Source organism: Artemia franciscana, chromosome 4 (assembly GCF_032884065.1).
Source record: "Artemia franciscana chromosome 4, ASM3288406v1, whole genome shotgun sequence".
Taxonomy (NCBI): Eukaryota; Metazoa; Arthropoda; class Branchiopoda; order Anostraca; family Artemiidae; genus Artemia; species Artemia franciscana.
Window position 1 is genome coordinate 50,406,809 of NC_088866.1, and position 15,131 is coordinate 50,421,939.

At 34.5% G+C, this 15,131-nt stretch overlaps 1 protein-coding gene across 2 annotated transcripts in view; it reads right to left on the reverse strand.

Annotated features, from left to right (window-relative positions):
* LOC136026547 (uncharacterized) overlaps positions 1-15,131 on the reverse strand; it is a 118,872-nt gene that overhangs the window by 41,713 nt on the left and 62,028 nt on the right. For both annotated transcript variants that reach the window (XM_065703233.1, XM_065703232.1), the window contains exons 7-8: positions 13,934-14,119; positions 814-942 (exon numbers count right to left, since the gene is read on the reverse strand). In XM_065703233.1, the coding sequence (XP_065559305.1) occupies positions 814-942; positions 13,934-14,119 (315 nt within the window). The remainder of the gene's footprint in view (positions 1-813; positions 943-13,933; positions 14,120-15,131) is intronic.

The window sequence follows — 15,131 nt, forward strand, 5'->3', positions numbered from 1 at the left end:
GTTTTTGCTCCAACCGTATCATATAAGAAAATTTTCGTAAAAACTGGAAAGGGGTCACTCAGTCACAGATTAGAACTTATGTTTTCCATATTAAGGGGTAAAAACCTATTGGGAGGCAGCCAACAATAGGGCAGCACATATTTTTTCCATGGTTTTTTCTTATTCAGCTCCTTTCCTTTGGTTTCCTTATAATTACTTTATAGTCCAAAAATTTCCAGGGGGCCATTGCCCCCCTACCCTTCCACACTCCTGTCGGCCCCCATAATGGAAATGACAAAAGAAAATATTATATGGATATAAATGGAAACTATTTTGACAAAGTGGACCGAAATACATAATGAATAAAACTGAATATTGTATTTCTTTTTTACTAAATGTCATTTCAAAACTGGAATTATACCAGAGACAATCCGCAGCTTTAGTCATTCCGTGTTGCTTATTTGCAGTAATTGCAGTGATATTTGGAATTTATTAAGATGTAAGTTTTATTCATTTGCTTCTGTTTTTTGTTTTTCTTTATCAGTTGTGTTTTAATTTATCTTAGGAATTTTTTTCCTATTCGTTTCTTGTCCGTGGTTAAAGACTCCTGGACGTGGAGTCGAAATATTCAGTTTTTTATTATTCAAAGTTTTTTAACGTTTTTTTTTTTGTTCCACTCCTTTATTTAATATTGTACCCGTTTTTCCATCTATATTTTAATCTATTAAATTCTGTAAATACCATACAAAAGTGAAATAAAACAAAACAACTAAAAGATACTGATAATTGAATAAAGATGAATAAATTAGCATTGTAAAACAATGTTTAACTCACTTTACGGGCCACCATATCTTCGTCATCGTAACCCACCCAATCCCCTTCTTGTGAATACGCATACGGACCCACGTCTTCTGGATACGGTTTCTCGATTAGCCAGTTCTCCACACCTATTTTTTCACAAATCTAAAAACAAATATAAAGTTAAATCTTTAGAATTTAGAAGAAATCTTTTGAAAACTAGCCAAATGTCTTCAAGTCTGATTATTTTTTCTAGAGTGAAAGAATTCGTTTTTAAAAACACAAGAAACAATACACAAAAAAAATACCAAAAAGCCTTATGGCTGTACCGAAACAATGGTCCCTAAGCAACGCACGAAATGTCGGCCTATCAGCCTCTTGAACTATATTATAATGAAGGGACTCCCATACAGAAAGAGGAACATGGCGAATTGAAAATGAAGACCTTGTAGGCCTTTTAATTGGTTTCTAATTGGTGACGAATTCCTTGTCTCATATTCAGGCTGATTTCTCTCAAAAACACAAATCAAACAGTCAGGTGCATTTTATGCAATATATCAACCATAAACAGAGTCTTATAAAAATTAAAAAAGCCTGAAACTGGTAAAGTATTATTTTCTTTTTTATAACTATTTCTGACTGATATACGATTGTCAAAATTAATAAGAACCCGTATGGCTGAATTTTGGAGAGCATGTAATGGCTTCAAATGTGTTTGATAAAATAGATGACCACACCGAACAACAATAAATCGAATGGCGGTGAACAGCACAAAAATATCAAACTATATACATTAACTGGAAAAACAAATATGTAAACTTCCTCAGAATCCCTACATTCTGAGCAATTTTCGATCATATACATTGTGTGTACTTTGAGAGACTAAGAGTCTCATCTACTAGTACTCCAAGATATTTCACAGACGGTACACGCTCAATACGGTAAGATTCAACATTTAATTCCTTTGGTTAACCTTCATCCACTTTTCTATCCTCGACATACTATCTTTTGTCACAGTTAGTAATTCACTTTCTGTTATTGCTGCCACCATAAGACATGTATCATCCGTAAAAAGCAATAAAGCTTGATTAGGGTCCCTGTGTCATTGAACCCTTCCAACTTCAAAATACAGACCACCAAGTGCTAGGTATATGTCACTTACATATCAAACAATTGTGGTCCTAAGGGGGACCCCTGTGGAACTCAAAATCTTACTTTATGATCTACTGATGGACCACCAATTTTACAAAAACAAAACTCAATCTTTAAGAAAAGAACCAAAAAGCTGCTGCACAACCCCGAGAATGCCTCCATTTTCTAGTTTCTTTAGTAAAATCAAGTATTCACAAGTATCTAACGCCTTTAATGTGTCTAAAAACAGTGAAACAACTTTAAATTTATCATCAAGGCCATCATTTACTGTTGTAGTAAGGAAGTGGATAGCATCCTCAGTAGAATAGCCTTTAAGAAAACCAAACTGATTAAAAGAAAACTCCAACTCTCACTAATATTAATTTCTGCATCACTTCTAGAAAAGTCGTTAGTAGTAAGATAGGTCTATAATTACCAAAATCTTTTGGGTCTGCCTCTTTGAATAATGGTACAAGTTTTGCTCTTTTAAAGGCACTTGGGAATCAACCTTCTTTATAACAACCAATAACCAGATAAGAAAAAAATCCAAAAAAATGGCAAAATTGATTTCACTATCCTCAATATAATCAGATCCTGCAGCAGTGCTCTTAATTGAAGACGCTATGTCAGTCACTTCTTGATCAGTCACCTTTGTAAGCCAAATGCTCATATTACTTAAAAGGTCCAAAAACTGTTTAAAAGTCCCTCAGGATAGACTTCATTCAAATTTTGCATTTTACAACCTATATTAAAAAAATGGGCAGCCATTCCTTTGGCAAGTTGACCTGGGTCATTCAGCTGATTTAAATGTGGTGGCTTACTAGCATTATTTCCAATTACTGACTTGATTGTTATCCAGGTCTTTGCTGTATTATAAATTCTTTAAAGTAATATTCCCTTTTAGCCTTCCTCAGGGGTTTATTGAAAGCAATATTATAATACTTATACACTGTACTATCGCTCTCACTACCAGTTAACACACTCAACGTATAAAGGGAATATCTTTGATTAACTGAATTTACTAAACTTGGCGTTATCCAGGGTTTCCTTGGCTTATTTCTAATATCTAGAATAAGTTTTTATTTCAGATATTCTTCCTTCAAAAAGTCATTTATTTTCAGTTACCAATGATATAGCTTTTAAAAAGACGTAAAATCAAACAGTTCGTGGTAACGAACTGTAGTAAGAAGCGACCCGGCTCAATAGTAAACGAAACTCTAAAAAACAGAATTTCGATGCTAAAAGATATATCAAAAGAATTAGATTTTTATGTTAATTTTAAATATATAAGTTTCATCAAATTTAGTCTTTGTCATCAAAAGTTACGAGCCTGAGAAAATCGCACCATCGTATTCAACGTATCAGAGAACCCTATAGAAAAAATTTCAAGGTCCAATCTACAAAACTGTGGAATTTCGTATTTTTTGCCAGAAGACAAATCACGGGTGCGTGTTTATTTGTTTTTTTGTTGTTTTTTTTCCCCGGGGGTCATCGTATCGACCAAGTTGTTCTAGAGTGTTGCAAGAGGGCTCATTATAACGGAAATAAAGAGTTCTAGCGCCCTTTTTAAGTGACCAAAAAATTGGAGGGCACCTAGGCCCCCTCCCACGCTCATTTTTTTCCCAAAGTCAACGGATCAAAATTTTGAGATAGCCATTTTGTTCCGCATACTCGAAAACTTTAATAACTATGTCTTTGGGGATGACTTACACCCCACAGTCCCTGGGGGAGGGGCTGCAAATTACAAACTTTGACCAATGTTTACATACAGTAATAGTTACTGCGAAGTGTACCGACGTTATCAGGGTGATTTTTTTGGTTTGGGTGTGGGGTTCAGGGGAGGGGGCTATATGGGAGGATCATTCCTTGGAGGAATATTTCATGGGGGAAGAGAAATTCAATGAAAAGGACTTTCTAGCATTACTATAAAAAAAACAATGAAAATACAAACATTAAAAAGTTTTTTCAATTGAAAGTAAGGAGAAGCATTAAAACTTAAAACGAACAGAGATTATTACGCATATGAGGGGTTCTAAGAATACTTTAGCATAAAGAGCGAGGTATTTAGGAGGAGAAAAATACTTCGCTCTTTATGCTTAAAATTTTTTTAAGTAATTTCAACTATTTATTCTACGGCCTTTCTGATTGAGGGGTCATTCTTAAAGAATTGAGACAAAACAAGATTTAGTGTGAAGAGCAAGGTATTAACAAGGGGACCAACCCTCTCATATATATATAATCAAAAATATAAGAATATAAAAGTTTGTTACGTAAGTTAATTCTTAAGCTACGTATTTTTTTTTACTAATAAAAACGTTCGTTGAAAATTAAAAAATCTAGTTGCCTTTTTAAGTAACCGAAAAATTGGAGGGCGACTAGGACTCCTTCCCCACCCCTTATTTCTCAAAATCGTCTGATCAAAACTAAGAGAAAGCCATTTAGCCAAAAAAAGAATTAATATGCAAATTTCATTTTAATAATTTATGTACGGAGAGCCAAAATCAGACATGTATTAATTCAAAAACTTTCAGAAATTAAATAAAAAAACAAGTTTTTTGAAATGAAAGTAAGGAGCGACATTAAAACTTAAAACGAACAGAAATTACTCCGTATATGAAAGGGGCTTTTCCTCCTCGACACCCCGCTCCTTGCGCTAAAGTTTGATTATTTCTCGCAACTCTACTTTTTAGAACCATAAAATAACTTTAGCGTAAGGAGCGGGGTGTTGAGGGGAAAAGCCCCTTTCGTATACGGAGTAATTTCTGTTCGTTTTAAGTTTTAATGTCGCTCCTTACTTTCATTTCAAAAAACTTGTTTTTTATTTATTTGATAACTACTCAAGAATAAAAAAAAAAAGAAGGTCTTACTAATATAAAATCTATTATCAGTTCTAGGAAACCTACGTGTAAATCCATTAACTTCAAATACTGTCATTATTCCAAAATGGTTAGAAACATCATTAGGGATAAAACACTACTCTTTATATTTATTAAATAAAAAAAACTAGGTTTTTTAACTGAAAGTAAGGAGCGACATTAAAACTTAAAACGAACAGAAATTACTCCGTATATGAAATGGGTTGTCCCCTCCGCAGTCCCACGCTCTTTACGGTAAAGTTTGACTCTTTGCCACAATTCTACTTTTTAAAACAACTAAAAACTTTAGCGTAAAGAGCGTGGGACTGCGGAGGGGACAACCCATTTCATATACGGAGTAATTTCTGTTCGTTTTAAGTTTTAATGTCGCTCCTTACTTTCAGTTAAAAAAACTAGTTTTTTTTATTTAATTTCTGAACGTTTTTGAATTAATGCATGTTTGATTTTGGCTCTCCGCACATAAATTATTGAAATGAAATTAGTATATTAATTTTTTTTTGGCTAAATGGCTTTCTCTTAGTTTTGATCAGACGATTTTGAGAAATAAGGGGTGGGGAAGGAGGCCTAGCTGCCCTCCAATTTTTCGGTTACTTAAAAAGGCTACTAGAACTTTTAATATTCAACGAACGTTTTTATTAGTAAAAAATATACGTAACTTAAGAATTAAGTTACGTAACAAACTTTTATATTCTTATATTTTTATTATGTGTACGAGGGGGTTTGTACCCTCGTTAATACCTCGCTCTTTACACTAAATCGTAAGTTTTGTTCCAATTCTAAAAAATGACCCCTGAATCAAATAGGCCGTAGAATAAATAGTTGAAATCACTAAAAATATTTTAGCATAAAGAGCGAGGTATTTATCTCCTCCTAAATACCTCGCTCTTTATGCTAAAGTATTTTTAGAACCCTACATATGCGTAATAATCTCTGTTTGTTTTAAATTTCAATGCTATTCCTTACTTTCATTTGAAAAAACGTTTTCATGTTTATTTTTTCATTGTTTTTTTTTATAGTAATGCTAGAAAATCCTGCGCCCTTTTCATTGAATTTTTTCCCCCATGGCATATTTCTCCAAGGAAAGATCCTCCCACATAGCCCCCTCCCTCAACCCTACCCCCAAAACCAAAAAAATTCCCCTGAAAACGTCTGTACACTTCCCAATAACCGTTATTATATGTAAACACTGGTTGAAGTTTGTAACTTTCAACCCCTCCCCCAGGGACTGTGGGGGAGTAAGTCATCCCCAAAAACATAATTATTAAGATTTTCGACTATGCCAAACAAAATGACTATCTCAAAATTTTGATCCGTTGACTTTGGGGAAAAATGAGCGTGGGAGGGGGCCTAGATGCCCTCCAATTTTTTTGGTCACTTAAAAAGGGCACTAGAAATTTTCATTTCCGTTAGAATGAGCCCTCTTGCGACATTCTAGGACCACTTGGTCGATACGATGACCCCTGGGGAAAAAAAACAAACGAAAAAACAAACAAATAAACACGCACCCGTGATTTGTCTTCTGGCAAAAAATGCAAAATTCCACATTTTTGTAGATAGGAGCTTGAGACTTCTGCAGTAGGGTTCTCTGATACGCTGAATCTGATGGTGTCATTTTCGTTAAGATTCTAAAACTTTTAGGGGGTGTTTCCCCCTATTTTCCTAAATAAGGCAAAATTTCTCAGGCTCGTAACTTTTGATGGCTAAGACTAAACTAGATGAAACTTATATATTTAAAATCAGCATTAAAATGCGATTCTTTTGATATAGCTATTTATATCAAAATTCAATTTTTTAGAGTTTTGGTTACTATTGAGCCGGATCGCTCCTTACTACAGTTCGTTACCACTAACTGTTTGACTATCTACCAAAGCCGTTCTTCAGTCAATACTCGGAAGCAGTGTTGCCAACGCTATGAGACAATTTGTGCTAGTTTTCCGACCAAATCATACTACAAAATGTTTGCTTTGGAACAATTGTAATATTTTATGTCCATTTCACAGATGAAAATACTAGAATAAACTGAAACGAAAGCGATTTTTGTTACTTCACTCCGATTTTTTGCTCTGAGGAACCAGTTATGAGAACTGTCTTTCGTGCAATGATTAGCTTGAATTCCCAGGGAACTTCCCTTTTTCTATCACTTCAGCGTTAAACAAAAATCCAATTTCTTCTTCTTTAATCTCTAAGAGGTGATCTTCAAAAAGTTAAATTTGTTTTCAAATGAAAATTATGACCATTGTTTATTTTATAATTACTCAATGTTGACGACGGCCATGATTTAGAAGTGCATATTGCACACAAGCTACACGTAGGTAAACAGCGTCCCTTGCGCCTCGTAGCCAGAATGTGGCCACTGATGCCAAAATCAAAGATTCTCCAAACATCGGCAGCTCTTAGGGTGAGAAGATTTCCAATCCTATGTGCATCTACATGGAGATCCATGATAATGCTGTGAATGTGTTGTCGTCCTGAATGCTTTTTGAACCCAAACTGTTCATCCGAGTAGCGCGCCTCTGCGTAATTTTGTTGAAAATAAGGAATTTTTAAAGTCTACGCAAAACAGTTGACCCATGATCGGAAAATATGAGGACCATTCAATACCTTATTTTTAATTGATAATTAGAATATCAATTAGGATTTGACATAATTAATGTTTGAAAAAAAAAAAAAAAAGGATAAAGATCCGCCAGAGCCATTGCTGGTGCATAGGGCGTCGAATCGACGTTTCAGTTGCTGGGTGTTTTTACAGGAACAAGTAGCAAACTTGTCGCCCAATGTTTGAAAGGATTATTTTTTAGCTGTATTATCAGTTATGTAAGCTGTTATAGGACTTTTTGGTGAGGGTAAATTATCTACAATGAATTAGGACTCACGTTAATTAATATCATTAATTAGAATATTAATTAGGTGTATGATTATTAACTAGAGGATCATTAGCTGTGTTGCCGTGCTTTAATGAGCTGCATTATTGCATAGCTGTTTGAAGCATTATTAATAAATATTAAATGATGAGGATGAACTAAAACTCGCATTAATTATGGCTATTAATTAGAATATTAGTAATTATATTTGATTACTAAGTAGTGGACTATTAGTTAGATGTATTATAGTTCTTCAAGGCGTAGTTATCCAACACTAGGGCTGTCAGGCGTTATATCGGTACTAAAAATCATCTGTAATAGATACTCTGGTAACAGTACCATCAATTATTATCACTAGTCATCAACTAGTGTACAATCAAAGATGTTTGACTTCTATCTCTTGGGCTTATTGACACACTAGTAGTGACCACTCCTTGGACTCTGTGAGACCCATAGCCATACTCTTTTCTTCTCCTAATGACTTAAGATGACGAAGAAGGTTTAGCGGCGATTTTTTCAGGACAAGACTCAGGCACATGTTACGACAATGGAAATGTTTTCTATAAGATACTGGTGCATATTATCTAATTGGAAGTTTACTTTTTTTTGTTACGCAATAGGGTTCAGCTGTTGCGTCCTAGTTTTTTTATTATTGCTTATTAGGACATGTTAGAGTCAACTAGTCACGCTGGGGAGTTAAATTAAGGAATTTTTTCCGGGAAATTTTTGAGACACTCAAAGAAATTTTTCTTCAAGACGTTTTTCTTCATGATTTCTTTAGTTCTTTCAAAGTAGGGAATTTTTATCATCTTTTAAAATGACGTGTTCTAATTTGACTTGCTTCTTCAGGGCCCATGGGGAATCAACGCTTTTAACTGAGGAGGACAAACACGTGGGATGTTACAAAATACTATAAGAGAGACCCTTTTCTTTCAAGAGGTTTTTTCTTTCAATGTGTTTTTTTTCTTTTTGAGGTTTTATGTTCTTTCAAGACGATTTGTCTCAAAGAACCTTTATATTCCGAAGATTTTATGTCTACATTAGGATTTGAAAGGAATTCCCTTCAATGGAATGGAGTGGTAACCAGTTGGACTAGGAAAAAACTTTCTAGTATTTTGATCCAGGTAATGCTATCTACGTGCTAAAATGTTTCTCAATCGGAGAATTCCCTGTCTCACTTAACATTAAATGGATTGCAGGTTATCATATGGTTGCAATAACTGACATGTAGGGGTAAAATCGATTACTAGAAATTGCTTGCATTTAAAGTGCACATGCTTGTTGAAAAATGCTTTCAAGATTGTTATCAGATATTACTGCGCATGATCTTAGCACATTTCTTACTAATAGAGTATTTTGATCTATTGAAACTTGAACGGGCTATCAGTAGTCAAACCATAATGAGAGTATCATTATGGCTAGAATATAGAACACCTTTCTATACGTTCAAAAGTCTTTCTTTTCCACTTCAATACACAGAATTTTACACTTATATTAGAGGCAATCTTAAATGAGCATACCTATGAGCATATGCTACAAGGTACAGAGGCACGTCATCTAAACTAACTTACCCTGACCCACCATGTGTAAGTTAGGCTTAGGTTCCGCCGCGCGTGGTACAGTCCTCAAATCTAACCCCTACTAGAATGTAAGAAAAAGGCTGAATCCGTAAAATCGGTGTGAGTTTGCATGAAATACCCACATGACCCATATTGCTTTTCTAGCTATTAAAACAGGTCACCTGCGGGTATCTGGGGAGACACGCTTGTTTTGGTTATAACTTGATCTGGATTTCTATGAGCTGGTCATTATTTCTATGGGTTTGTTCTAGATTTCTACATATTGATCTCTTGATTTCTTTGGATTGGGCTTGATTTTTATGAATTCGTCTGGATTTCCAGGGCCTGTCATGACTTGTATATATTGGTGTTGATTTTTAGATTTTTCCCTTGATTTCTTTGGATTGGGCTTGATTTTTAGAGGCTGATCATGAATTTAAAAGTTTGGTATTGGCTTTTACGGTTTGGTCTTGATTTCTATGTACTGGTCATGAGATCTAAGGATTGTTCGTGATTTCTACATGTTGATCTCTAGATATCTATGACTAGGTCTTGATGTCCCAGGTTTAATTTTTATTTTTAGGGTTGACCCAAATTTATATGAACTCGTGTGGATTTCTATTCATTACTTATTATTTTCAAGATTTCGTCGGGATTTCTATGTATTGGTTATGATCTCTTGGGAATTATTATGAATTTCGACGTATTGATCTCTTGATTTCTGGCCGTGGTCTTGATTTCTTTGTTTTATTTGTTTTATTTATTTATTGCATTGGTTGCTTGATTTGTATTGTTTAGTCTAGATTTCTATGGTTTGACAGGAATTTCTACCTTTCTTAGGATTGGTCATAATTTTAGAGGTTAACCTCGATTCCAATAGTTCCGTTTTGCTTTAGTATGATTTGGAGTGGATATCTATGCTCAGGTCATGACTTCTAAGGATTGCTCTGTATGTTTCACACTTTAGTACCTCTTCATTTCTTTGGATTGGTCTTAACTTTTAGTGGTTGGCCTTTTGGTCACTTGATTTCTTTGGATTGGTCTTGATATTTAGACATTGGACTTGATTCCTTCAGTTTGGCTTGATTTTTATGAATTCGTCTGGATTTCTAGAGTCTAGTTATGACTTGTATGTATTGGTCTTGATTTTTAGATGTTGTTCTTGATTTATTTGGATTGGTCTGGATTGTAAGAAGTATGACCATGATTTTTAGAGTTTGGTCTTCGTTCTTGCGGTTTGACCTGGATTTCTATGCACTGGTCACTATTTCTAAGGATTGTTCTGAATTTCTAACTGTTGATCTCTTGATTCTAACGGCTTGGTCTTGATTTCAATGGTTTGGTCTGAATTTCTACACATTGATCACTTGATTTTTGTGAGTTTGTCTAGATTTCTATAAGTTGGACATATTTTCTAAAAGGGTTTCAAATATATTTCAACATATTGACCACTTGAGTTTTTCGGTTTAGTCTTTATTTTTACAGGTTGGCCTTGATTTCTTCGCTTTGGTCTATATCTTTATGAATTCGTCTGAATTTCTAGGCTCTTTTAATGATTGTGCGCATTCATCGTGATCTATAGATGTTGCCCTTGATTTATTTGTATTGGTCTTGTTTTTTGAGTTTGAATTTGATTTATAGAGTCAGGTCGTGGTTTTTACGGTTTGATCTGAGTTTCTATGGACTGGTTATAATTTTAAAGTTCGGTGTTTATTTCTATGTAACGGGTATGATTGCTCAGGATTGATCTGCATTTCTACATGTGATCTCTTGATTACTTTGGATTAGCCTTGATGTATAATATTTGGTCTGAATTTCTACGACTGACCCTGATTTTTCAAAATTCATGTGGAGATTTAAGCATTGGTCATGATTTCTATGTCTTGCTCTTGATTTTAGAGGCTATCCTTGATTTCTACAGTTTGGTCATGATTTTTATGGGTGTGCTTGGATTAAAATGGCTTGGTCTTAATGTCTATGGTTAGGCCAGGGTTTCTACATGCTGTGGTAATAAGGAATAGGCTTATTCAAGAAAATGTTTTTCTGTGTGCTTTTTAACAATGAAGGGGAATTTTTGCAGGGGGGGATGCAAAAATCCAAGGAACATCGCATTCTAATGGTGAAATAGCAAGTTCTTGCCGTTCAAATTAATACAACGGCTATTTTTAGTTTATAAGCTTATTTATGCTGGAGGAAGGATTAAAATGCCTTAAGTATGATAATGTAAGCCAGAGAGTACCATGCGGGTGCATTTTTCCATTCTGGCGTCAATAGCTAGGAATCATCAGAAGAAACGTTATTGGGGTATTTTATTAAGTTTAAACGATCGCTTTAAACAATGTGAACGGTTATTTTCGGAATAAAATGTCATATGTGTGGTAATGGTTGCCAGAGGGCCAATCATAGTGTGTCAAGGAAGCGTGAAATGTCATGGTTTATCATAGAGACTGGCTGTCAAAAACATGAAGCAATGGATTTAATGCATGATTTTCAATAGTAAAATATCTAGAAATGTCTTTGGAATGACGGGTACCAGAGGTTGCCAGAGGGCCAATCATGCTGTGGCACGGTAAGGTGAATTGCTAATACTAAAATTGTTCTGCAGCTTGAAGCTGAGGTGGGAAGTGTTAAGAGAATTTTTCAGCGGTGGGGGAACTGAAATTTTACATCCAGTCACAGAAATAAGGCATCTTCATTAAGATATCTCAAAAATAACTCTTAATACGGTTTAAATTTATCGCCAATAAAAACCTTCCCCCTTAAAATTATTTGCTAGGGTGGGCTAGCCACATATTTCCACGATGACGTGAATATACATGGCCTTGGCTTAAAGAAACGTAGCTTAATTCATGGTTTTTTATTATTTTTATCCTCTATATGTTTTTTCTGAGTTGGTTTTTTCGCTTGTTGTGCTTTAATAGCTTTTCCTGTATTTTTATAATGTTTGTAATTATTTATTAATAAAATTTGTATGAAGAATAAAAAGCCTTCATTCTTTAGATTTCTTGTTTCAGGATAAAAGTTTGATAGGTAATCTTTTATGCAATCTAAGCACCTTGTAGTTTATGAACATAGGTATGCTCTTTCCAAAATGCCTCAAATATGTGTGTAAAATAATGTTTAGTGAAGAAGACAAGAAAGACTTTTGAACGTATATGAAGGTTTACTGAATTTCAGCAATAATAATACTCCCGCTATCATTTCATTTCTGATTGCACATTCAAGTTCCAATAGAGTAAAAGACTATATTAGTTCAAAATCGATAAAAGTAAGCCCCTATATAATCTGATAGCACCCTTTAAAGCACTACTTAACCAGCAGGTGCACTTTAAATGTAAGCAATTTCTTGTAGTCAATTTCCCCCCTATATGTCAATTATTTTAGCCATATGGGAACATTTAATCCATTTATTTAAACCTTTTTTAATAAACCTTACGTATTACGTAAAAACTAAAAAAATCGTAAAGATAAACGTATTGAAGAACAATGTCTCAAAAAACGCCTTGAAAGGTCGTGAAAGGTCTTGAAAAATATCTTGAAGAAAAATGTCTTAAAAAGATATCTCGAAATATCTTTGAAAATATCTTGAAATGTCTTCAAACATCTTGAAAAAATCTATTGAAGAAAAATTTCAGTAAAACTCCCCAACTTGTTTAATTGACTCTAATAGGTCTTAATAAGTATCAATAAAAAAACTATGATGTAACAACCAAACCCTATTACATGACAACTTAAGTAACTCTACTGATTAGGCAAAAGGTACCTTCATCATTTATAAAACATTCCCTATGACTTAACTAGCACCTGCGTCTTGCTCTGAAACAATTGCCGTTAAACCTTCTTCGTCATCTTAAGTCACTAGGGTAAGAAAAGAATATTGGCAATTGGTATCACAGAATCCAAAGGGCGGTCACTACTCACACGATCGCAACCCAAACTTGAAGCAAATATATTTTACTATGAATTGTAGCTCAGTAATGAGAATGTAGAGGAAGGAGCTCTCGAGATACTAACTAAGGGCAGCAAACTTGTCTCTGAAATGGCCAAACCAATAATTTATCGTTATTCAGGGATGGCAACTAGAAGAATTTGGGTGCATAAATGCAAAAGTGAATCCAAAGAGTCAAACTATCTTGCTTGTGTGGGCAATTTCATTGGTCTCACGCTTGGAAAAAGGTATGTGGAGTTTGAACGAAGAGCATTGATTGCTCTGGAATGCGGCTTTCTGCAGACTCCAAATGATTGTAGCCTTGTTTAAATTAAAGGCAATTAGAACGTCTAGGTTGTTCTGCCAGCTGTGCTATTGCGCTCCGTGGCGAGCTTTTCTAACATGAATCGCAGCTTTCTCGGTCGTAATGACTGCATGGTACTATTTTAGAACAATAATTATTTATTAAAATATTTTTTTCTGGTGGCGAAGTCATACCAAGATCACCAATAAGGATAAAAGAGACTTGGAAATCAGTGGCACAAAATGTAATCATGTGTTCTCTGGTGTATGTCTACATTTTCCAGCAGCGTCTCAGCAGCATTGCCGAAGCCATATAATTTTAATTTCTTGGTAAAATTCAGAGATCCTGGTACATTACGGTAAATTTGAACAATTTACGACACAAATAAAAAATTTCAGTATATTTGATACACTTGGGCTGTACCCGTCGAGGCAAGTTTAGATAACTTGTATGTAAAACGTTATTTTTGATTGCTAAACAAAGCTTAAGAACATTACCTCATAATAAGCCATGTATCCTTTTTCTTTTGTATACTTCGAAGCCTCACTTGGGCCTAGTGAAGGAGATTCCAGGCCATTGACATCCGGGTTGAATAGTTTATAAGCTCGTCCGTAAGTCGGTATTCCAACAACAATTTTGTGACGCGGGGCCCCATTCTTCAGGTAATGTCTTACTGTATATTCCTGAAAAATATTGACTATCATAATCTTGAATACAAAATCACATTTTCACAATTAGACTGAGTTATGCTACGTCTCTACACACCTTAGAAAGCTTAAACACAAATTACAGAGAGCAACTTTGGTCTGGCCTTATTTCATGCATCAGATTATTAGAAGAGGCCACGCCCGGCTTCGCTTTCGAACCAATAGCGATTTCAAAATAGTAACCAGAATTTCTTAAAGACTAAGATGAATAGGAGTAACAAAGTTGTCTTAATCATGCTTTAATGCAATTCACTATGGTACTTGTATTATTAAGAACACACTCAATAAGTAAAGTTAGGTTCTTTCGTGAAACGAACTATGGTGCAAGTATAACAGTTCAAAATAGAGATGAAACCTTTTAATCGACAGTGAACAGATCTAAAAAATTTTAACTGGATATTTCGAACACATATACAGCGTTCCTCATCAGCAGTAAAACTAAAAAACATCAATAAAAACAAACAAAATTTATACCCAATAAACTAAGTACAAATGATTTATTGCTCTTATTTTTTCAATGCAACAGCAGAAGCAAATCTACTTGACCTTTTCGGTTCCGGTTCTTTAGAATTATCTGACAAACCAGGTGGACAGAGGTCATAGCTCTTTGGTGAGGTGGGACATACTTTATTTGACCTCAGTAAATTATCATAAATTGAATTCAATCCAAATTCACCTGTATCTCTGTTTATGGAATTATTCTTGAATAATATTTTTATAATTTCAATTGATTCCCTGAAAATTCGCTTTAAACCTTGGTCCCTAGAAATCAAAGAAACATTTTCAAAGAAAATAAAACGGCTTGGATAATTATAAATATGTTCCGATAGAGCCGATGTGAAATCCTCATTTTTGGAATTTTGCTTTAAGGACGATGAAATGGAATTATGATGTTGTAGTAATCTCATTTTTAAATTCCAGTTTATACATCCCACATAAGAGCTTCCACAAATACATAGGATTTTATAAGCCCCACTTTGTCGCTCTA